The following is a 25,270-nucleotide window of genomic DNA, read 5'->3' on the forward strand; positions in this document are numbered from 1 at the left end:
TAGTTTCTCTTAAGAGAAATGGGAACAGGAACCAGTTGCGTCAAAGGTGACGACAATCTGAAGATGAAAAGTTTATGTTTGATTTACACCCAAAGAACGTAAAATATTTAGATAAATGGAAAAAAATCATGGGTTTAGTGGATGTTTAAATAAGTCAGAATGTCAAAATCTAGTAAGATTACTGTGCAAACAGGCAGGAAATAAGACAAGGAATCAAAAGAAGGTGGGGTTTCCCCAGGCACAGAAATGGCTGGAGGAAGCAAATAAGAGACATAGGGAACAAAATTTGAAAAAAGGGTGTGGTAATTCAAGTGAAAGAGATGTGTACTTTGTTAAAAAGGAAGATAATAAAACTTCCAAGTGTGCAGAACTAGAATAAAGACTCTCTTAGATAAAATAGAAGAACATTGGAAGCCCAAGGCAGATTGGACTTGCATTAATCAATGCGTTCAATCAAATGACAAAACCGTAGACAATTATCTACATCGTTTCACACAATGTTTTGATGCTCATAGTGGGTTGATTAAGGTAGAAAATCAGGAAAATGACTCGCCCTATGAACAGCAATTGAAAAATGCACTCCTAAAGGGCTGCCAGACAGCAATTGGTAACTTTATACAAAAACATATGATCACACACAGGACAGCGCGTCTACAGCCCCTTATGGAGTATGCTAGACATGCTGAGAAATATCTGAAGGAAAAGAAAGATGAACAAGCCCAGACTTTTACAGTTAGTGAAAATGGAACTTTAATGTTAGTTCAGGGTTCCGCAAACCACGGAAGAGGGCGTGGCAGGGGAAGAGGACGAGGACGGGGAGGCGTAAGTCATTCTGAGGATTTCGAAGGTAGGCAAAAGAGAGGGGGGAATGTTTTAAGTGCGGTAAGAAGGGACATTTCACCAGAGATTGCAGAGGACCGGAGAAACCGATGGTTGCTTCCGGTGGTACCGCATGACTATATGACGGTCAAAAAGACGTAGATGGAGAGTATGAGGAAGAAGAAGAAAGTGAGAATGGGGAAGTAGGTACAAAGTGAAGACGATGGGTGGGGACAGGAAATGGCAGAAAATTAGGAATATCAAATGGTAAATCTAACAGCACTAGCATCAACTATGCAATTGGAATCCCAACCAGTGATCACATTGCAAGTTGAGGGCCGAGACATAGAATTTCTTTGTGACTCAGGGGCTTCACGAACGTTAGTCAGAAGTACTGCCATATCATCCGATGTTACCTCGGATGAATATGTGCTTGTAAAAGCAGCAAATGGTCGTATTTACAAAGAGCCATTGTCCAAACCTCTGTGGTTTACCGACCCAGAGACGAACCAAACCATACGGTTCCGAGTAATAATTTCAAAAATCTGCCCAGTACATTTACTAGGAAGAGATTTAATGCAAGTGTTCGGCATAGCAGCCGTCCCAACCTCCACTGGGATGGTTGCAAGGAGAATTGAACCGAACAGTGCAATGCTATTAGAGGGGCAGGGAGATCTACATTACTGGTATAGTAATGATTTGATAGAGACAGGCCCCCAGAGTGTAGTGACGGCTCTTACAAATTTGGCATTAAGCAAATACGCCATAACAAATCCCAAGGTGTCAGATCCATTACATTGCACAATGTATTACAGAAGATGTGCCGGACCTGATTTAGAATACGAAAAGAAATTTCTTAGTTTTAAAGTCACCAAACTAGTATTGCATAGCCTTTTTTGGGACACACTAGGTAATTCTGCAGTCACATGTAGCCTTACAAGGGATATGCAGCTGCTGTATAAGAATGAATTAACCACACATATTTCAGTCACGGAGGGTGAAGGAATGTCATGGTACCTCGTGGGTAAGAAAATAACTGAATGGGTAGGATGGACACCAGAACAGTTGGCAGGTAAGGGCGTTCAGGTTCAAAACTTAACTGGGTTACACAAGCCAGACCGACCGTGCACCTCTGGGAAGACGAACCGATACAATCCCCTGGGACATTATGACTATGTCTCCTTACCCCCATGGAAGAATCTCAATTGCAGACGATTCCAAACTCATTATGGTCGCAGGGTCAGCACGATATCGGACTGATTAGAACGGCAGGACAGGTAAAGATTACACCCAAGTCAGAATTTAGACCTCATAAACGGCAGTATCCCTTGAGCAGAAAGGCAGAGGAGGGCATTTTACCGGTAATCACAGCACTTTTGAAAGCTGGAGTATTAATTCTGTGCACAGACTCACCGTAATACCTTATTTCCAGTAAAAAAAACGGATGGGACATGGAGGATGGTACAAGACTTACAGGCAATAAATGCCGCGGTTGTACCTCGGGCCCCCATAGTCCCGGATCCGTCTATTCTGCTGAACGATATCCTTCCAACGGATAACTACTTTTCTGTAATTGATATCAGTAATGCCTTTTTCTCTATTCCCTTGCAGGAAGATAGTAGATTTGGTTTGCATTTACATTTATGGACAAGCGTTATACCTATACCAGGTTACCGCAGGGATACTGCGAAAGTCCGACCATCTTCTCACAAGAGATGTCCACCAATTTGGCTCAGTTCCAACCAGCCCAAGGGTGCTACCTACTGCTGTACGTGGATGATATCCTCCTGGCCGCAACTACGGAAGAACTCTGTAAGTCCGAGACTATTCGACTACTACACTTTCTGGCACACGAAGGACATAAGGTAAATAAGTCTAACTTACAATTTTGTAAATTAGAAGTAAGTTACCTGGGTTATACTATCTCTGGGAAGGGCAGGCGATTAGATGACAGCAGAAAGAATGCTATTTTACAAGCCCCCATGCCAACTACAAAAAAAGAAATGATGTCCTTTTTAGGCATTACGAACTTCTGTCGTAGTTGGATTCCCAACTATGCCGAAGAAGTGCACCCGCTATCAGACTTAATTTTTGCAATACTGATGGTGGCAAAAGATTTGCTGCACTGGACAGACAAGGCAGTACAGGCATTCACTAGAATCAAGCAACTGATAGCTGGGTCAGCGACATTGGGGTTTCCAGATTACAGTAAGACCTTTATACAGACTGTAGATTGCAAGCAGGGATTTATGACATCTGTTTTAATGCAAATGTATGGAGATAAGTTAAGACCATTGGCATTTTACTCTAGCAAATTAGACTCAGTAGCACGAGCATTACCACACTGTGTGCAAGCAGTAATTGCAGCCGCTTTGGCGGTACAAGCATCTGCCACGTTGGTATTGTTCCATGATCTTACGTTAAAAGTCCCGCACTCTGTAGCAGTCATCCTTCTGCAGGACAAGTTAACATTTCTGTCACCTAGCAGACATTTATCTTGTATGACTACGCTGTTATCACAGCCACACATGACAATTGAGAGATGCACTACCTTAAATCCAGTGACATTGCTACCCGTTGCTGAAGACGGTATCCCGCATGTATGCTTAGATCTCATACATTCTAAAGTTCTACCAAGACCGGATCTTAAAGATCAACCCTTACTACATGCGGACTGGACACTGTTTGTAGATGGGTCAGCACGCAAAACAGAAACAGGCACCACGCAGGTAGGGTATGCAGTTACTACTGCAACTCAGATAATAGAGGCAAGACCACTCCCCGGGAACTTATCCGCTCAAGCAGTGGAACTGATTGCTGTGACAAGGGCATGTCTCCTTTCGGAGGACAGGAATGTCACTCTCTGTACGGATAGTCAATATGCCTTCTCTACGGTACATGTGTTTGCTCAGCAATGGAAAAATAGGGGGATGGTTACAACCTCGGGGAAAGACATCATGCACAAAGAACTAATCCTTGAATTACTACAAGCCGTCCAACGGCCACGGGGTTTGGCCATCTGTAAATGCGCTGCTCATACCCGTGCTAAGGACCCAGTATCACTTTGTAATGCCCTAGCAGACAAAGCAGCCAAAGAGGCAGCTATGTCCAGTACCTTTTCACTTGAAACCACACCTACAGAATTACAACCAACAGATAACTTTGATTTGCAAACCTTACAAGTCATGCAGGAACTTAGCACAGTACAGGAAAAACAACGCTGGACTAGGTATGGTGTTAGACAGAACAAGGGAATCTATATGGGACCAGATAATAAATATGTTTTGCCTACTAATCTTTTTAGGTATGCAGCACTAGTTGTGCATGGCCCTTCCCATCTGGGCCCTGCAGCTATGGTTAGAATTATCCACCTTACCTTTTGGACCAAGGGTTTCATTGCATATGCAAAACATTTTTGTCTGTCCTGCATAGTATGTGCTAAATACCACGGGGGAGGGGTCAGAGTTGCTCCGGCATCATTTCCAACACCCCCCTATCCTTTTCATACAATATGTATGGACTTCATCGAATTGACCCCGGCACAACTAAAAAAGTTTGTGTTAGTAATAGTAGATGCATTTACTAAGTGGGTTGAGGCTTTTCCGGTGACACATCCGGATGCTCAATCAGTGGCTAAAATTTTGGTCAATCACATCGTCCCGCACTTTGGACTTCCTACACGCATCTACTCTGACAACGGCACGCATTTTGTCAATCAGATCATACAGAAACTGTCTACAGTTTTCCAAATTGAATTGAAACACCATTGTGCCTACCACCCACAGTCAGCAGGGTTGGTGGAACGCCATAACGGCATTCTAAAAGGCAAGTTGAGAAAACTCATGGCACATCAGTCTTGGATTACCTGTCTACCTCTAGCCCTCCTTTCCATGCGCACAACTCCCACCTCAAAAGGAGTCACCCCATTTGAGTGGTTGTATGGGAGACCTTATTACGTCCCGCAGTGGCAAAACTTGTTGCCTGCGGAACGTGAGGGGGGTGAGGAGATAGCTGAGTACATGAGGAAAATGCTGACCAATACTAACAGCTGTTTAACGAATGATTGTTTTTCAGGTTCAAGAGACGACAAGATCACGGAAATCAGACCCGGCGAGTGGGTCTGGATCAAAATAATAAAATGCAAGAATTGGGCATCCCCCAAATGGGAGGGCCCCTACCAGGTGCTAATCGCAACTCCAACAGCAGTTCGGATTAAAGAAAGGTCCTCATGGATCCACCTAACGCACTGCAAAATCGTAAGACATTTTCAGTTAAATAAAGACTTGAGTTCCCCTGAGGAACAAACAGACAGCAGCAATCATGAAGGACAATAATGAGAATAAGAGAAAATGGTTCTATTGCAATGTTTTATTGTTTATAACTATTGTAATTGTAATATTTCTGTTTTGGACATTTCTGTCTTTTAATGAAGCTAGCCATTCAAAAAGAGACAAACACACCAGCTGGCATCCAAACTTTAATACATATCAAGCGATTAAATATGCATATGCATCCTCAATGAATGTCTCAAATTGATGGGTATGTACTGTAATACCTACTGTACATAGTGGCTTAATGTTAGGGACAGCCCCTCTGGGAACAAATGATACTTGGAATAATTTGTTGTTTGAAACCACAGAAGTACCACTGAGAGACAAGGTGGTGCTGCCTCTTCTGGGGCGCCAAAACGGAACAGTGTGTTTTCAAAAGATTGGAAAAGTTAAGGTGGGGCTGAGCCAATGTAATTTGACAACAGTTCATAATTGTACCCTAGAAGGGCAGCGTGAAACCAAGTTTGGAGCTATAAAAAAAGACATCAATGTAAATGATACTAGTTTTGTTGAAAAAAATGCTGTATGTATATGGCCTGTTATTTAAGGGGCTAAAGCCAAATGGGAGTTATGAATTTTCAACCCATAACACCATTAAAACGGATTGTTGTTATTTTATTTGTGGTTGGAAAGCATATAAATGGTTACCATATGGCTGTTCAGGAAGTTGTTTTTTGGGATATCTGATACCAGCTATCAGACACGCAAATGTATTACCTCAAAGTAAAATACGAAATGCACGTTCTCTTAATAAACCTATTAATCCCGTAGGTAACATTGATGCGTCATGGATTTATCACCATGACTTGGCACACGTCAGCAGCAAAGGACTCTCACATATGGACCTAGGCGATGATGTAATTGCTTGGGCTGGTATTTTGCCAGCGTATGGGACAGTAAAATCCATCTGGGAACTGAGAAAACTGTCAAAACTGTTAGAGACTCAGAGTAATGCGACATTTTCAGCGCTAGAATTGGTGACGGACGAATTAACGGCGATGAGAACAGTAGTGTTGCAGAACCGTATGGCGCTCGATTTCACCCTAGCGGCGAAAGGAGGTACTTGCGCTCGTACACGAGGAGTGCTGCTCGTTCGTTCCTGATAACGAGCATGCGATTCAGAGCCATCTTGAAATAATTCAACAAGTTTCTGAACTGACTAAACCTGGTCCAAACCCCTTGACTGACTTTTTTCGAAAGCTCTTTGTAAACTGGGGTTCTGTGTTGATGAACATTTTAATTGCTGTATGTGTTGGTGCAATCATATTTTTGCTGCTTGGCTGCTGTTGCATACCATGTATCAAAATGATAATATCGAAGGTTATCTCTGCCAATGCTACAAAAGCATATTTCTCTGATTATGAGAAGGTATACAACGTATCTGGGATTGTGTAAAATAAACAGTATACAAAATGTTGTAAGGGGGGAAATGTGGAAAAATACTGAAGTCAACATATTTTGTATTCTGTATATAAAGGGTTAAGTAGAAAAATGTTCACTGCGTGCAAACTGAAATGTTCTGGAAAATGTTGATCACTGAGGAATGCAGAAGCTAATCTTAAACTGCTGATAAGAAAGTTAATGGTGCAAGAATAACTGTGGTACTGGCTGGTAAAAACAAGTAATCAAACTATCACTTCTAATGAATGTTCTGTGTGCTACGTGTATGTACGTGCAGGAGGGTCTATATAAGGAGAACTCAAAGTACAAGTAACCAGACTGCTGGCATACTACTATCATGTAGCAGGTCTCCATGCATGTAAAATAAAGCTGTTTTACTTGCTTACAAGAACTTGGTGTGATTCTTCCAGAATATGTTAGAAGAGTAAAATCTTTCGACAGAAATTCAGTATTGGAAGCTCGGCACTCATCCCCACTTAACCTCAACATCCCCAAGAAAAGCTGCCTTGACAGTATAAATGGATAAATGCCCAAATCATGACACACATGACTCGAGACTGATTAGCAATTCAGCAGCTCTGAGAGCAGGCCTGCAAGGTGACAGCAAGTAACCAATGCCGGTTTGCCCATCTGTGGAGAAAAGGATGCAGTTTTACCCTCTGCAGTGACAGACACTCTGAAGAGGCAGGTATCAAAAGGGTTTGGAAGCTCACACCATTCAAACTATGTAACAACACGACAGCTGCACTGGAAGTATGCAATAATTATCAGGGCAGCAATTTAAGAACCATGACATTTGGCTGATGTGGGTGGTTAGGGTCAATTAAGTAACTCTGATAGTTACCTAAATAATGGCATACTGTGGCTGTATTTTATTCAATAGCAAAATGAATGGGACAGCTGGGACTGTTGACAGTCAGTGGGAACAAAGGGAAAAAATATACATTTTAAACGTAATGTTTAATTTAAAAGTAATGGGAAATTCAGGAAAGCAGAGTCACAAACAAACTACTAAAACTCACAGCAATAGAATGGCACAGTTTTCATACTGCCAATGGCCCAATATATCTACCCAGCCTATCATGCTCAGTTTAGTGTCAACTTCTGGAGATTCACCTGCCCTTCCAGCCCATTATTAGTATAACAACTGCTTGCTTGGAACCCAGCGCATGACATATGAAATATGACGTTGAAGCCTTAGCAAAAGCAGGCAATACCCACTCCTCAATCCTATAGCCTTAGCAAAAGCAGGCAATACCCACTCCTCAATCCTATATGAAATCACTTCTTTATTCATTAAGTACTTACTAACTTTTGGTAATCAGAGAAGTATATCAAGCAAGCAGCCAATTTTCAGGTACAAATGCAGAGCACTGCATTAAGGTCATTTCATGCAACAGTGGATATTATCAGCAGTATGGAAAAGGGATATTATCAGCAGTATGGAAAAGGTAAGAGATGAGACATCACAATAAACAGTATTATAATGTAAAATAAATAAATAAATAAAAACAAAGATGCTTGACTACAGAAACTGAGGTAAGATGATTTAGAAAGCAACAGTAAAACTATAACTATCACTGCTCCCCAACATTTCAGATCTTAAAAGAATATCAAGCCATCTCACTATGCTTAACAATTAAAACACAATGAATATAAATTCCACATGGCCTTGCCTCACCTCTTTTCGTGCAGTTCGGAATGGAGTTGCATTCTTCAAGTGATGCTTCCTGATTCCACTCCACCGAGTTCTATAGTTAGTTACAGGATTGACAGGGAGAATGTACTGATCGTAAACTAGATCACCATGATAACCCACAATGCTGCAGCGAGCTAATTCACTGCGATTTCCATTTGGTCCAGTCCCTACCATTTCACAATCGATGGCTACGTACTTATACGACTTCCCTGATGTTGCAGCTGCTGACAGCCCACTTTCATACTCACTCAGTAAGCTGTCTTTCTGTCCAGCATAAGCTTGACTTTGTGTTCCAGGGCTGAAGCTTGGATTTATCAAGCTAGTCTTCACACTGACTTTGCCAAAACTTTGTGGTCTGAATCCATGCTGCTGAGCATTTTGTAATTTGAAGTTAGCAAACTTGGGTATATTTGCATAACCTTGATGTATATGGTCTCTGGGTTTCTGAAGATGTCCGAAATCTCCTTCCACTAAACTGTTCTTTCCGAAGTTCCAGTTTCCTGTTGGTTTGCCTAGCTGCCTGTTACCAAGATGTGCCAGCTGTTTTTCTTTCAAGAACCCCTTCTTTTCTAGATATCGTCTCTTCTTAATGAATCGTTCATGCTTATTACTGGGGCCACTTGGTTTGTGCTGGGAGCCACTGGCAGCAAAATCCACATTTAATACAATCTCTGACATGGCTATCTGCCAAAGCTATCAGAGTGCTACCTACTCCTCCTTAAAAATGAAGCAAGCTTAGACTGAAGAGTCATCCACGGTGTTCCCAGCATTAAAATAAACTCTGGTGAGTTCATCCAAGCAGTGGTATAAAGGAGATACGAATATCTTCCTTTCTGAAATGAGAGAGAGAAAAACAAAGAATAGTCATAAAAGAGTACAGTTCACACAAGCTTAGTGACTGTCTTTATTATACTTAGTGGTGTCAGCACAGGGATTAATTAAACCATTAAGTTTCCAGAATCAACAAAAGGTTAGCAAATAAAACCTTCTACAGCAAGCTATATATTAAGAGAACCCCATAAAAAAACTTTAGTATTTTGTATGTATTTCACAGAGAGCAAAGGCCCGGTAGTTACAATTGTTGCTTCACTGCTCTACGGTCTGTAGTTCAGTTCTAATCTCTGATCACTGTGTAGTATGTACATGATCCCACCATGCCTGTGTGGGTTTTCTGCAGGTATTCCGGACTCCTCCAACTTCCTAAAATTGTGTTGATTAACTGATTACTCTAAAACTGTCAAAGGGATCAGCAGGCTGCACTCTCACCTTTGATGTTTGGAAGACCAGAAGCTTTGTAAGTTCTATTCTTACAGCAGGTGCTTAAATTTATATACCAGTACAGAGACTATGGCGTACCGCTGGGGAAGTGTTGCATAACTGAGGTGCTGTCCTTTGGATAATAGTTATGCAAGAATAAACAATCCCCAAGGGTCAGAAAATATGCCCCTTCCACAAGGATTGTGCAAGCTTGGAAATGGAATAAGTAAGTAGGAGTCAGGGGTGCACAGGGGCTGCAAAACACTTTTATTAAATGCATGTTCCAAGGATTATCCTCAGAGCATGTGCAGTAATGTGATGACATTTGTTTGTCAATATTGGCGAGATTGATGTAGCAGCTGTTACGACAGCTGTTAGTAGATCCAGATACACACACACACCTACGTGTGTACATATCCTCCACACAAAATATTTGTGTGGACGTGTATACAGCAGAGTCTGAATAACACATGCATGTTAAAGAGCATTACAGTTATTTATGGGACCATCTGCAAAGATTGCCAAGATCAGTATATGCTGCTGTTAAACAAATGAAGCATTCTATACACTTATAAAATTAAACATACTCACTCCAGTTGAAAGTTGCAATTGCAAGTAAGATGCTGAAAAAGGAAAATGAATGAACCATAGACTACAAGGCTTAACCTTGTATCCAAGCACCTATACCACTTTTCTTACAGTCTGTTCCTATACACAGCTGCTTCTTTCATTAACAGTTTGACTTGTGAACTTTATACCTCACTAACCTGACCCGTTACTGAAGACGATGCCTGCATTCTGAAATTTTCAGAAAAGCTTTTTTGTTTACTTAAAAACCTGACCAGACTATTCATACTGCCCATGTCTTACCAAGTGTCACAATAGACTACTTTGCAGCAATTTTGTTAAATGTAACACTGTTGTACTGCATATAGTTACAAGTAACTATGTTTATCTTGAATAAAAATTCTGTATGAAAGGTCATATTCATTTTTTTTTTTATTTTGAGGAATACTACCATTATAGCTGCAGTCACTTTTTAGCAAGCCCTAGAAATCAGCTATATTTCTACCCAATACAATGTATGCATGGTGGCAAATCTCTAAGCTGTCACAGGCAGTGTTACTGCAACTTTTACATTTCACAGCAGACATCGCAACAGTAAAAAACATTACTGTTTGTGTTAACTGCCTGCACTCACAGGCTGCGGTAATCTATGGATGAGGAGGGGGGGTTGGTGTTAATGTGTCTGCTGGCAGTCCAAGGTTCATTTTGTTAAGACAAGAAAATTTCATTGGATCTGCTGGTACACCGTAAGGGATACCAAGTGTTATTTATAGGTTCACAGGTTGTTACTAGGCTAATAACCTCGGACACCTTAAAAGCCTAGCATGCGCCCCAATCCATTTGAGTCCCAAATATCATAGGTGTCTACACGAGAGGGGGCATGCTAGTAGGGATGTAATTAAGGATTTGTGGGGCTGGATGTTAGGATAATACTTTTCTTATTGAACACCTGTGTTCATAGGGGATATCAGGACTAAACTAGGCTTAAATTTATGATTGCCCATCTAACTGACAAACTTTCATTTGAATAGGATCAGGAATTAACTGTTTTACATGGATGGGGAGCCTATTCCAAAGTGGGGGGATGTTTTGGGACACATATCTGTTTCTCTATCAAGTCCTGTTTATGTCGTAGGCAAAGTTCAGATCCCTGGGTACAGTGTTTCTGGTGGTGTCCGTTTTGTGCATGTGCAACAGATCCATCATGGCTGGGTCTGAGGAAGTCCTGCAAACCAGACAAAGATCCACTGTCAGCAGCCTGTAGGAGACTGAATACAGAGACGGAGCCTTTAGGCGATCAGTGTAGGACAGGGTATTCATGCCTTGAATTCTGATTTCCAGCAAAGCTAGCAGGAACAGCTTACCTCAAAGGATTAAGCACCGATGTTGAGGCAAATGGAGTGGGGAAGCTAAAAGTTTTGATGACCCTTTGCCAGCAATTCATATACTTTCACTGTATGCACCACCTTCCTGACCACACTCAATATGCTACTTCCCTGGAATACATTAGTGTATCCCTGGCATTGTACAGACTGTAACAATAACAAGCACCCATACTTTGCTTTGGCTATTTGCAGCTATCTTTAAGAATGGATACAACTGGCTGGGTCTTACCTACTAAGGACAGACTACTATTCAAGCTTGCCATAATTATTTTCTATTTGTGTTAACATAATCCAGTACTAGTAACAGGAATTCAACAACATGGTTAGCTTTAAGCAAATGGAGTACTGTGGTTGACCTTATCTTGGCAGGCTGCATACATTTTACAGTTTAAGTACAACCGACTATTTGGTTGTGATGTGCAGTTTAAAGTGCAGTTATTATTTTCATTTGTTTGTTACCCAGAATGATCCACATGGACCTTTACTCAGACTTGGCCTGGAGCACTGTCTGCTTAAGTGACTTGGTCAGAGGTGCACAGTAGGAAATTGGAGGCTGTGGGGAACAAAACTGGACTACAGGAAGCACCATGATAACAACTCATAGCCTAATCCATTATGCTAAGCAACAGCTATTCTTATGCTGGCAAAGAAAATTATCACCAGAAAAGATTAGTCTGATTAAAACCCATTAAGATCAGAGTGTTAAGAATTCTATAACTCAGACATAGCATACAGAACAGACAGTGGCAAGGACACATGGTACAGAGGCTGAGAGTTATACAATGGGCACCAGGTGTTGATCATCAAGAAGTTGTTAGATGCGGTATCACATACACTCCATTTGAAATGTGCTGCCTGCTATTAGTATTAGCCTTGTTGAATGACTGCAAATAATGTTTTAATTTCTGATCTTAAGGCAGCCCCCTCCTGAGAAGCTTTACTTGATTGGCTCTTAGATCACATTCACAATTGGCTGTAAATGAGGTCTACGAGCCAATCAAAAACTGCGGAGCACAGCCAATGCTGTGTAATGTGGAAGGGCAGCACAGCTTTGCACTGGTTTGTATACTGCAATGTCGACTGGCAGTAACTGCGGTATCCAGACAGATCAGAATTTGTGTAGTGGAGCCACAGCTATTCAATACGGAACAGCAGAACAGTGGCTTCGTTCGTCGTTAAATGCGGAGCGTTCTGCATAATCCGGAGCACTGTAGGCCTGAAGACTAGGCTTTATTCATATTGCAATTGAGCTAGTTCAGCTACAAGAAAAAGAAACAACATCGTTAAACAAGGCACAATAGATAAAAGCAAACCTTGGGCATCACAGAAGGATTAGTACGAAGGGACACCCTGTCCATGTCAAAAAAAAAAAAAAAAAAGAGGAGGAGGAGGAATGGCCATAAGGGCCTGGAACTCAGAAACCCTCCGAGCAGAAGTAAGAGCACAAAACAAAACAGTCTTCCAGGTACAATGCTGCAAAGAAGCAGAGTATGCAGGCTCAAAAGGAGCATGCGTCAATTTTTCCAAAACAAAATTTAGGTCCCAAGGAGGAGGAATAGGTTTCTTTGGAGGCCTAATATGCAGGATGCCTTTAAAAGAATGTTTACTTCAAAACAAGAAGACAAAGGAGGATTCAAGGGCAGACAAGCAGAAATAGCCAACAAACTGGCCTTCACAGAGGCCAGACTGGAGCAACTCACACAATAAGAGGACCAAAGGAACCCCCACTGAAAAGATATCTTAGTTACGAAAATGGCACCAGACAGAAAATCTTTTCCATTTGGACATATAAGATTTTCTGGTTGAGGGTTTCATTGTCTCGTGTAAAACCTGAGCACTTCCTCAGAAAACAGCTGCCTAAACAGGATCAAAACTGTACCACCCTCAGTGTCATTTGAAGAGTGGACAAGTGATGATGGATGAGAGACTCCTTGTCCTGGGTGAGGAAATCCAACCAATGAGGTAACATGTTTTGACAGCCCTTTGCCAAATGCATTAAGATTAGGAATCTATGCTGTCTTGGACAAAAGGGAGTCACTAGCAAGATTTTCATGGAGACCAGCTGAGCCTTGTGCAGGACGCTTAGGTGAATGGGAGAAGGTGCCTGAAGCAGCAAGTCATTTAGATAAGGAAAAATCTGAATACCTTGGAGCCTACAGAAAGCAATCATAGGAGCTAGGAATTTTATAAATACCTTTGGGCAGTAGATAGGTCAAAGGGCAAAGCAGAGAAGAGAGCTGAAAATGAAAGGAAGAAACAAAAATGTAAAAACTTCCAGAAAAAAAGGTGAATAGGGATATGAAGGTAAGCATCCTTCAGATCCAGACACCAGAAAAGCCTGGGGGTAGCAAAACAGGAGACAGGGTTTGAAGAGTAAGCATATGAAGAGAAGGCACTTTGAGAAAGATATTGAGCAGAGAGAGATCCAGAAAAGGTCTTTAAATGCCGTCATTTCATGGAACCAGGAACATCCTTGAAAAACCTTCCCCACTTGGGAAAGGGGGGACAGACTGACTGGTTCTTTGGTTCACAAGGGACCCTAAAACCACTGGGAAATAAGGGACCTGCTCCAGAAGAGGTTGAGGAATCACTGAAAAAGGAGGAAGAGACTTGCATACCATGAAGTAACCCTGATGAAAGACAGAAAGAACCCAAGAGTTGGAAGTGATGAGAAACCAATTTGGAGGAGAAAGAGAAAGCCAAAAGGACAAAGGAACCTGCTCTAAGAGAAGTGGGGACGAATTATCAAAGAGAAGCAGGCTTATAAGATAAAGGAGGCTTCTGGGCCACAGAAATCTAAGAAGCCTTAGCACAGGGGGTGCACCTACAACCCTTTCCTGCATTTGGAGGCCTGGCAGGGTTACCTCTGAACAAAAGCAGATCTAGATATTAGAGCTTAGGGATATGAGAGGCAAAAATATGTTTAAAGTCCTGCAAGGCTTTGCCTCTATTTTGAAGAGACTTAAACAAGTCAACAGCAGCAGCAGTCCCAAAAAAAAATGCTTATTATCCAAACTAACAACCAACAACTTGGCCTTAATGTCCTCAGGCAACAACTGGATACAAAGCCAAGAATAATGTTTTATGACGGACCCAAAGCCAGTGTCATATAAAAGGTATCAGCAGCATCACAGCTACACTAAGAGGGATGAGCCACTTGAGAAGCAGAACCTAAAATAGATAAGGCAGAGGATTTACCTTCAGAATCAGGGAGGTCAGAAATAACCTGACAAGCCTGAGCAATCAAAAGCGAGCATACCTGGTCATGTGGATCTGGTAATTAACAGCCGTACGGCAAAAAGTAGAAGCAGTGTTAACTTTCTTACCAATCCTCTCCATTGCCCTACTATCCTTATCAGAAGGCAAAAGTGTGGAAGAGGGCAAAAGCTTAGCAGGTCTGTCAGAAGCTACTAACACCACATCAAGATCAGCAGAAGGACATTTAAATAAAAACTGACAATCCTCAGGAACCTTATAGAACCTATCAGGTTTCTTAGCAGCAGGAGGCTGAGTCAAGAAACTTGGAAGCAGTGATGAAACTGTCTAACAAGGCAGCCAACACAGGAGAAGTGCAGATGGTTTAGGAGTATCTATCTGAACTAACTCATATCTTCTGTGAATATCAGACACTTGAGAAGAATCCCAGTTGAAGTATTCCATCATCCTAGCAATTGTGTTCCCAAAGACGACTCAGGGCTAACAGACTTCTCCTCAGAACCATAAGCCAAAGGTGAAGGCATCTGTGAAGAATAGGACAAGGACCCTTCATCAGACAATGAACGCTCAACTTAAGTAATCTTGTTCCTCAAGCCATTTAGGATGGGTAGAGGTCCAAGAAGAAGCAGGCAGCGAAACCCCTTAAGGAGACATCAGGACCATCAAGGTAGAAACAAGCTCTAAGTAAACTTTTTATCATTCTCTTTGGGGATCCTTAGCCCAGACCGAAACATGCTTCATTTTTTTGTCTTTTCTTGGAAGGGACATCAGCCCCAACAAATACTGGAGGTTCCAACCCTTGACAAGATTCGATAAAAGAACCTGGAACTTCCTCCCTTACCAACAGCTGTGGAATCCCTCTAGAACCCTCCAATATAATCAAATATGGTACCCTCTCAAATGTCTGCAGCACACAGCTGCAAAGTCCCAGCGGACATGCAAAAAGACAGATTTATGCCAGCCTCCAATGAGATTATGGCAGAGGAATCTGATGTAGACGCCAAATGACGTACAGAGCTTTTCTAGAGGGATGTCCGGTTGAGGCTGAACAGTTAAAGAATCCGGCTGAGACTTCTTGGCCTTCTTCTTAATTAGCAGCAGTATCGAGTATCTGGGGGTTAAAGGATTCTGCCATGTTACCCTGGGCAAACTGTTTAAGCCACTGGTTTTCAAGATAAATGGCACAGAAGACAAACGGCTTCCGATTGTCTTAGGTACAAATGCCTTACAGATACTACAAGACGTATGGTCGTGACATGCAACCATGCAAAAAAGACACTGTTCGTGACGGTTCTTATGGGAAATCTGCCTCGCACACTGACAGTTTTCCTTCTTAGACGACATGAACTTTAAGTAAAATCAAATACAAGACCAAGAAAAGAATAAGGAAAAACAACCCTAATGGGGCACTTAACTGGCAGCTAGGTTTTCAGCACAGCAACAAGGCGTTCAGACCAGTAAGCAATAATGGCATTTGTACTGGATGCAAAGAAGTTCTGGGAAGCTGTGTCCATACATCGCTTTTATGTCCTACATTCTGTGCGGGGACGGTGCATACAAGATCATTAGGCTTTAGTATACTGGCTGAACACGCGGCTGCCCTGGGTAGGAGATCCCTACCACTGAGAATACTGCAACATACAAGGACATTTTAAAATACACTATGGATTGTAAATCATCCCTCCACACTGTTCATGTTTGTGTGCTTTTCATGGTAACAGACCTCATAAAGTACAGTTTTGTACCTACCATAAATGTAGATGTTCGAGGATTCCCTTGCTGCAGTCCTGACTATTGGGTATAGTCCGCGTCCCAGTCGGCCCGAATAGCAGAGTATAAGGCTGGCGTCGGTCCTCCACACAAAATATTTGTGTGGACGTATACAGCAGAGTCTGAAAACACATGCATGTTAAAGAGCATTACAGTTATTTATGGGACCATCTGCAAAGATTGCCAAGATCAGTATATGCTGCTGTTAAACAAATGAAGCATTCTATACACTTATAAAATTAAACATACTCACTCCAGTTGAAAGTTGCAATTGCAAGTAAGATGCTGAAAAAGGAAAATGAATGAACCATAGACTACAAGGCTTAACCTTGTATCCAAGCACCTATACCACTTTTCTTACAGTCTGTTCCTATACACAGCTGCTTCTTTCATTAACAGTTTGACTTGTGAACTTTATACCTCACTAACCTGACCCGTTACTGAAGACGATGCCTGCATTCTGAAATTTTCAGAAAAGCTTTTTTGTTTACTTAAAAACCTGACCAGACTATTCATACTGCCCATGTCTTACCAAGTGTCACAATAGACTACTTTGCAGCAATTTTGTTAAATGTAACACTGCTGTACTGCATATAGTTACAAGTAACTATGTTTATCTTGAATAAAAATTCTGTATGAAAGGTCATATTCATTTTTTTTTTATTTTGAGGAATACTACCATTATAGCTGCAGTCACTTTTTAGCAAGCCCTAGAAATCAGCTATATTTCTACCCAATACAATGTATGCATGGTGGCAAATCTCTAAGCTGTCACAGGCAGTGTTACTGCAACTTTTACATTTCACAGCAGACATCGCAACAGTAAAAAACATTACTGTTTGTGTTAACTGCCTGCACTCACAGGCTGCGGTAATCTATGGATGAGGAGGGGGGGTTGGTGTTAATGTGTCTGCTGGCAGTCCAAGGTTCATTTTGTTAAGACAAGAAAATTTCATTGGATCTGCTGGTACACCGTAAGGGATACCAAGTGTTATTTATAGGTTCACAGGTTGTTACTAGGCTAATAACCTCGGACACCTTAAAGCCTAGCATGCGCCCCAATCCATTTGAGTCCCAAATATCATAGGTGTCTACACGAGAGGGCATGCTAGTAGGGATGTAATTAAGGATTTGTGGGGCTGGATGTTAGGATAATACTTTTCTTATTGAACACCTGTGTTCATAGGGGATATCAGGACTAAACTAGGCTTAAATTTATGATTGCCCATCTAACTGACAAACTTTCATTTGAATAGGATCAGGAATTAACTGTTTTACATGGATGGGGAGCCTATTCCAAAGTGGGGGGATGTTTTGGGACACATATCTGTTTCTCTATCAAGTCCTGTTTATGTCGTAGGCAAAGTTCAGATCCCTGGGTACAGTGTTTCTGGTGGTGTCCGTTTTGTGCATGTGCAACAGATCCATCATGGCTGGGTCTGAGGAAGTCCTGCAAACCAGACAAAGATCCACTGTCAGCAGCCTGTAGGAGACTGAATACAGAGACGGAGCCTTTAGGCGATCAGTGTAGGACAGGGTATTCATGTTTTGAATTCTGATTTCCAGCAAAGCTAGCAGGAACAGCTTACCTCAAAGGATTAAGCACCGATGTTGAGGCAAATGGAGTGGGGAAGCTAAAAGTTTTGATGACCCTTTGCCAGCAATTCATATACTTTCACTGTATGCACCACCTTCCTGACCACACTCAATATGCTACTTCCCTGGAATACATTAGTGTATCCCTGGCATTGTACAGACTGTAACAATAACAAGCACCCATACTTTGCTTTGGCTATTTGCAGCTATCTTTAAGAATGGATACAACTGGCTGGGTCTTACCTACTAAGGACAGACTACTATTCAAGCTTGCCATAATTATTTTCTATTTGTGTTAACATAATCCAGTACTAGTAACAGGAATTCAACAACATGGTTAGCTTTAAGCAAATGGAGTACTGTGGCTGACCTTATCTTGGCAGGCTGCATACATTTTACAGTTTAAGTACAACCGACTATTTGGTTGTGATGTGCAGTTTAAAGTGCAGTTATTATTTTCATTTGTTTGTTACCCAGAATGATCCACATGGACCTTTACTCAGACTTGGCCTGGAGCACTGTCTGCTTAAGTGACTTGGTCAGAGGTGCACAGTAGGAAATTGGAGGCTGTGGGGAACAAAACTGGACTACAGGAAGCACCATGATAACAACTCATAGCCTAATCCATTATGCTAAGCAACAGCTATTCTTATGCTGGCAAAGAAAATTATCACCAGAAAAGATTAGTCTGATTAAAACCCATTAAGATCAGAGTGTTAAGAATTCTATAACTCAGACATAGCATACAGAACAGACAGTGGCAAGGACACATGGTACAGAGGCTGAGAGTTATACAATGGGCACCAGGTGTTGATCATCAAGAAGTTGTTAGATGCGGTATCACATACACTCCATTTGAAATGTGCTGCCTGCTATTAGTATTAGCCTTGTTGAATGACTGCAAATAATGTTTTAATTTCTGATCTTAAGGCAGCCCCCTCCTGAGAAGCTTTACTTGATTGGCTCTTTTAGATCACATTCACAATTGGCTGTAAATGAGGTCTACGAGCCAATCAAAAACTGCGGAGCACAGCCAATGCTGTGTAATGTGGAAGGGCAGCACAGCTTTGCACTGGTTTGTATACTGCAATGTCGACTGGCAGTAACTGCGGTATACAGACAGATCAGAATTTGTGTAGTGGAGCCACAGCTATTCAATACGGAACAGCAGAACAGTGGCTTCGTTCGTCGTTAAATGCGGAGCCGCTCTGCATAATCCGGAGCACTGTAGGCCTGAAGACTAGGCTTTATTCATATTGCAATTGAGCTAGTTCAGCTACAAGAAAAAGAAACAACATCGTTAAACAAGGCACAATAGATAAAAGCAAACCTTGGGCATCACAGAAGGATTAGTACGAAGGGACACCCTGTCCATGTCAAAAAAAAAAAAAAAAAAGAGGAGGAGGAGGAATGGCCATAAGGGCCTGGAACTCAGAAACCCTCCGAGCAGAAGTAAGAGCACAAAACAAAACAGTCTTCCAGGTACAATGCTGCAAAGAAGCAGAGTATGCAGGCTCAAAAGGAGCATGCGTCAATTTTTCCAAAACAAAATTTAGGTCCCAAGGAGGAGGAATAGGTTTCTTTGGAGGCCTAATATGCAGGATGCCTTTAAAAGAATGTTTACTTCAAAACAAGAAGACAAAGGAGGATTCAAGGGCAGACAAGCAGAAATAGCCAACAAACTGGCCTTCACAGAGGCCAGACTGGAGCAACTCACACAATAAGAGGACCAAAGGAACCCCCACTGAAAAGATATCTTGGTTACGAAAATGGCACCAGACAGAAAATCTTTTCCATTTGGACATATAAGATTTTCTGGTTGAGGGTTTCATTGTCTCGTGTAAACCTGAGCACTTCCTCAGAAAACAGCTGCCTAAACAGGATCAAAACTGTACCACCCACAGTGTCATTTGAAGAGTGGACAAGTGATGATGGATGAGAGACTCCTTGTCCTGGGTGAGGAAATCCAACCAATGAGGTAACATGTTTTGACAGCCCTTTGCCAAATGCATTAAGATTAGGAATCTATGCTGTCTTGGACAAAAGGGAGTCACTAGCAAGATTTTCATGGAGACCAGCTGAGCCTTGTGCAGGACGCTTAGGTGAATGGGAGAAGGTGCCTGAAGCAGCAAGTCATTTAGATAAGGAAAAATCTGAATACCTTGGAGCCTACAGAAAGCAATCATAGGAGCTAGGAATTTTATAAATACCTTTGGGCAGTAGATAGGTCAAAGGGCAAAGCAGAGAAGAGAGCTGAAAATGAAAGGAAGAAACAAAAATGTAAAAACTTCCAGAAAAAAAGGTGAATAGGGATATGAAGGTAAGCATCCTTCAGATCCAGACACCAGAAAAGCCTGGGGGTAGCAAAACAGGAGACAGGGTTTGAAGAGTAAGCATATGAAGAGAAGGCACTTTGAGAAAGATATTGAGCAGAGAGAGATCCAGAAAAGGTCTTTAAATGCCGTCATTTCATGGAACCAGGAACATCCTTGAAAAAAAAAACCTTCCCCACTTGGGAAAGGGGGGACAGACTGACTGGTTCTTTGGTTCACAAGGGACCCTAAAACCACTGGGAAATAAGGGACCTGCTCCAGAGGAGGTTGAGGAATCACTGAAAAAGGAGGAAGAGACTTGCATACCATGAAGTAACCCTGATGAAAGACAGAAAGAACCCAAGAGTTGGAAGTGATGAGAAACCAATTTGGAGGAGAAAGAGAAAGCCAAAAGGACAAAGGAACCTGCTCTAAGAGAAGTGGGGACGAATTATCAAAGAGAAGCAGGCTTATAAGATAAAGGAGGCTTCTGGGCCACAGAAATCTAAGAAGCCTTAGCACAGGGGGTGCACCTACAACCCTTTCCTGCATTTGGAGGCCTGGCAGGGTTACCTCTGAACAAAAGCAGATCTAGATATTAGAGCTTAGGGATATGAGAGGCAAAAATATGTTTAAAGTCCTGCAAGGCTTTGCCTCTATTTTGAAGAGACTTAAACAAGTCAACAGCAGCAGCAGTCCCAAAAAAAATGCTTATTATCCAAACTAACAACCAACAACTTGGCCTTAATGTCCTCAGGCAACAACTGGATACAAAGCCAAGAATAATGTTTTATGACGGACCCAAAAGCCAGTGTCATATAAAAGGTATCAGCAGCATCACAGCTACACTTAGAGGGATGAGCCACTTGAGAAGCAGAACCTAAAATAGATAAGGCAGAGGATTTACCTTCAGAATCAGGGAGGTCAGAAATAACCTGACAAGCCTGAGCAATCAAAACGAGAGCATACCTGGTCATGTGGATCTGGTAATTAACAGCCGTAACGGCAAAAGTAGAAGCAGTGTTAACTTTCTTACCAATCCTCTCCATTGCCCTACTATCCTTATCAGAAGGCAAAAGTGTGGAAGAGGGCAAAAGCTTAGCAGGTCTGTCAGAAGCTACTAACACCACATCAAGATCAGCAGAAGGACATTTAAATAAAAACTGACAATCCTCAGGAACCTTATAGAACCTATCAGGTTTCTTAGCAGCAGGAGGCTGAGTCAAGAAACTTGGAAGCAGTGATGAAACTGTCTAACAAGGCAGCCAACACAGGAGAAGTGCAGATGGTTTAGGAGTATCTATCTGAACTAACTCATATCTTCTGTGAATATCAGACACTTGAGAAGAATCCCAGTTGAAGTATTCCATCATCCTAGCAATTGTGTTCCCAAAGACGACTCAGGGCTAACAGACTTCTCCTCAGAACCATAAGCCAAAGGTGAAGGCATCTGTGAAGAATAGGACAAGGACCCTTCATCAGACAATGAACGCTCAACTTAAGTAATCTTGTTCCTCAAGCCATTTAGGATGGGTAGAGGTCCAAGAAGAAGCAGGCAGCGAAACCCCTTAAGGAGACATCAGGACCATCAAGGTAGAAACAAGCTCTAAGTAAACTTTTATCATTCTCTTTGGGGATCCTTAGCCCAGACCGAAACATGCTTCATTTTTTTGTCTTTTCTTGGAAGGGACATCAGCCCCAACAAATACTGGAGGTTCCAACCCTTGACAAGATTCGATAAAAGAACCTGGAACTTCCTCCCTTACCAACAGCTGTGGAATCCCTCTAGAACCCTCCAATATAATCAAATATGGTACCCTCTCAAATGTCTGCAGCACACAGCTGCAAAGTCCCAGCGGACATGCAAAAAGACAGATTTATGCCAGCCTCCAATGAGATTATGGCAGAGGAATCTGATGTAGACGCCAAATGACGTACAGAGCTTTTCTAGAGGGATGTCCGGTTGAGGCTGAACAGTTAAAGAATCCGGCTGAGACTTCTTGGCCTTCTTCTTAATTAGCAGCAGTATCGAGTATCTGGGGGTTAAAGGATTCTGCCATGTTACCCTGGGCAAACTGTTTAAGCCACTGGTTTTCAAGATAAATGGCATAGAAGACAAACGGCTTCCGATTGTCTTAGGTACAAATGCCTTACAGATACTACAAGACGTATGGTCGTGACATGCAACCATGCAAAAAAGACACTGTTCGTGACGGTTCTTATGGGAAATCTGCCTCGCACACTGACAGTTTTCCTTCTTAGACGACATGAACTTTAAGTAAAATCAAATACAAGACCAAGAAAAGAATAAGGAAAACAACCCTAATGGGGCACTTAACTGGCAGCTAGGTTTTCAGCACAGCAACAAGGCGTTCAGACCAGTAAGCAATAATGGCATTTGTACTGGATGCAAAGAAGTTCTGGGAAGCTGTGTCCATACATCGCTTTTATGTCCTACATTCTGTGCGGGGACGGTGCATACAAGATCATTAGGCTTTAGTATACTGGCTGAACACGCGGCTGCCCTGGGTAGGAGATCCCTACCACTGAGAATACTGCAACATACAAGGACATTTTAAAATACACTATGGATTGTAAATCATCCCTCCACACTGTTCATGTTTGTGTGCTTTTCATGGTAACAGACCTCATAACTGTATTTTCTTGATTCACGCTATGTAATCAGAACAAGAGACACATCTCTGCCACTTAATAAGGACAGTGCAAGTTTCCAACAGAAAATGGGAATTTTTTCCAGTGTAGTCTTCACAAAGGAAAAAAAGTTTCCTAGGTACAGTCTGCTACAAAGTGGCCCAAATGTGAATGGCTATCCAAGTGACAAAGAGACAGCTTTATCTAGTAAGACCTGCAGTACAAGTCAGCCACATTTACATTCACAACAGGAATTATATTCAGTTATGCAAGCATTTTTTTTTTTTTTTTTTAATTAAGTGATGTGTAGTCATTTAATTAGAATTGTCATATACCTACAATACCAACTTCAGAACACCACATCAAACACAGGAGAGAGTAGCTCCAACCCTTCAGCAGACTCTTTTATCCAAAAGCTTGCACACTTGATTATCTGCTGTGACATTCTTTTCCATCCTGTGTTTCCTTTGGGGAACTGAAGCTGCTGGTGGTGGTGAAGTTGTTGTTTGTTTCTTTCTAAACCTTGACAGTGCGTTTTACTTCCCCATTTGTCACTGAACTTCAGTCACTGATCTTTATTTAAAAAGCTTGACGGCCATCACATAAATTAAGGTTTCTTATAGGTTCATAGGTAGGTACTAGGCTATTGGTCCTAGGGCCTATATAAGCCTAGCCAAAAAGGTACCCTGGCTTTCGCCACCCAAGAAAATTATTTTCCTGTGCCCCTGTCAAGCAGAGAGACAGAAGTGATCCCCGGGGTGAATTTCCTATTTCCAATCCAATCATCAAGACTTTTCTTGAAGAGTGCTAATGAGAAGCTCTGTTTGACATAGATAGGTAGTCTGTACCAGAGTATGGGAAGTCTCTGGGACAGGAATCTACCCCTCCAGCATGTTCCGTTTATTGTGGTGACAAGGTTTAGGTCCCTAGAGTGTGTAGCTCAGAGGGATTTCTTTAAGTGGAGCATGTCCAACAGCTCTGGGTTTGACATAGGTTTGTATGTTAGGCAGAGATCGCCTCTGAGTAGGCGAAATGCGACAGAGTAAAGCTGGAGTTTTTGAGACGGTCTGCGTAGGGCATCTGTTTGAGGCCAGTAATCCTCTTTGCGATGTATTTCTGCGGCCTTTACAGTTGTTGTAGATATCTTGTGAGGTACATACCAAAAGGGGTGTTGTACTCTATAATGGGTCTAATGGGTGATGAGTAGAAGGGAACAATGACCTCTTTTTTTCTGGATACGAAACTTTTTGTGATGAGGTGTGCCACGTAGAAGTATTTCCTGACCACTGTGGCAATGCGATTATCAAAGGAGAAACTACTGTCCACCTGTGTTCCAAGGTCTCTTCTCACACTTTCGATGTCAAGTAGACTACCGCCTACATGGTAGTTCATGGGTACAGAGTTTTTACCAAAGGGGATGACAATGCACTTTTTGGCATTGAGCTTGAGGCCATGGCTTTGACATCAGGCATCTGTCTCAGTGAGGCCCTTTTGTAGGATTGTCCACATCGTTAGGAGTTTCGATTATGGCTCCTAGTTTGCAGTCATCTGCGAACTTAGTTAGCCAAAGACCTTCTGTGTTAGCCTGTACTTCAGAAAAGTAGATACCAAACAGGAGAGGACCCAGGACAGAACCCTGTGGTACTCCACTTGTCACTGGTCTGAAGTCCGATTTGGAGTCTGCTACTTTCACAGTGTGGGTTCCGTCAGTAAGCCAGTTGGCAACCCATCTTGTGACACAGGGGTTTATACCTAATTTAGTAAGTTTATCTATAATTCCAGAGTGGGGGATGGTGTTGAATGTCCTGGCGAGATCTAGATAGGCTGTGTGAACCACCTTACCTTCATCTATGGCTTTGGTGACTGCTTCAAAGAAGTCTATCAGGTTTAGGAGACATGATCTGCCATTTACAAATCTGAACTGTGTGGAGTCCAGAGTTTAAGATCTCCAATGTATTTGTTTATGAGTTTCATGATGATACGTTCCATGGCCTTGCAGATCAGGCTCGTCAGGCTAATGGGGCGGTAGTTCTCGGGGTCTGTCGTGGCTCCCCCTTTGTGAAGTGGGATAACTGTCGCGGTGCACCATTCAATGGGCACAAAGCCTGAGGTGAGGCTATGACTAAACATGGTACTTAGGTGGGGTACCAGTTCATTCTGTAGTTTGTGTAGAAGGCAGCCAGGGATGTTGTCAGGTCCCATAGATGCTGTGTTCTTGGCTTTGGAGAGTGAGGTTTTCAGCGGTGCAGCCGTGATTACAGGAAC

General features: G+C 42.1%; 1 protein-coding gene across 2 annotated transcripts in view; it reads right to left on the reverse strand.

The window, feature by feature from the left end:
• Positions 1 to 25,270, reverse strand: part of ISG20L2 (interferon stimulated exonuclease gene 20 like 2) — a 217,466-nt gene that overhangs the window by 151,400 nt on the left and 40,796 nt on the right. For both annotated transcript variants that reach the window (XM_044079805.1, XM_044079806.1), the window contains exon 2: positions 8,233 to 9,083. In XM_044079805.1, coding sequence (XP_043935740.1) covers positions 8,233 to 8,928 — 696 coding nt within the window. In that variant the 5' untranslated portion in view covers positions 8,929 to 9,083. The remainder of the gene's footprint in view (positions 1 to 8,232; positions 9,084 to 25,270) is intronic.

The sequence above is a fragment of the Protopterus annectens genome, chromosome 8.part0, assembly GCF_019279795.1.
Source record: "Protopterus annectens isolate FY-2018-M chromosome 8.part0, PAN1.0, whole genome shotgun sequence".
Classification (NCBI taxonomy): Eukaryota; Metazoa; Chordata; order Ceratodontiformes; family Protopteridae; genus Protopterus; species Protopterus annectens.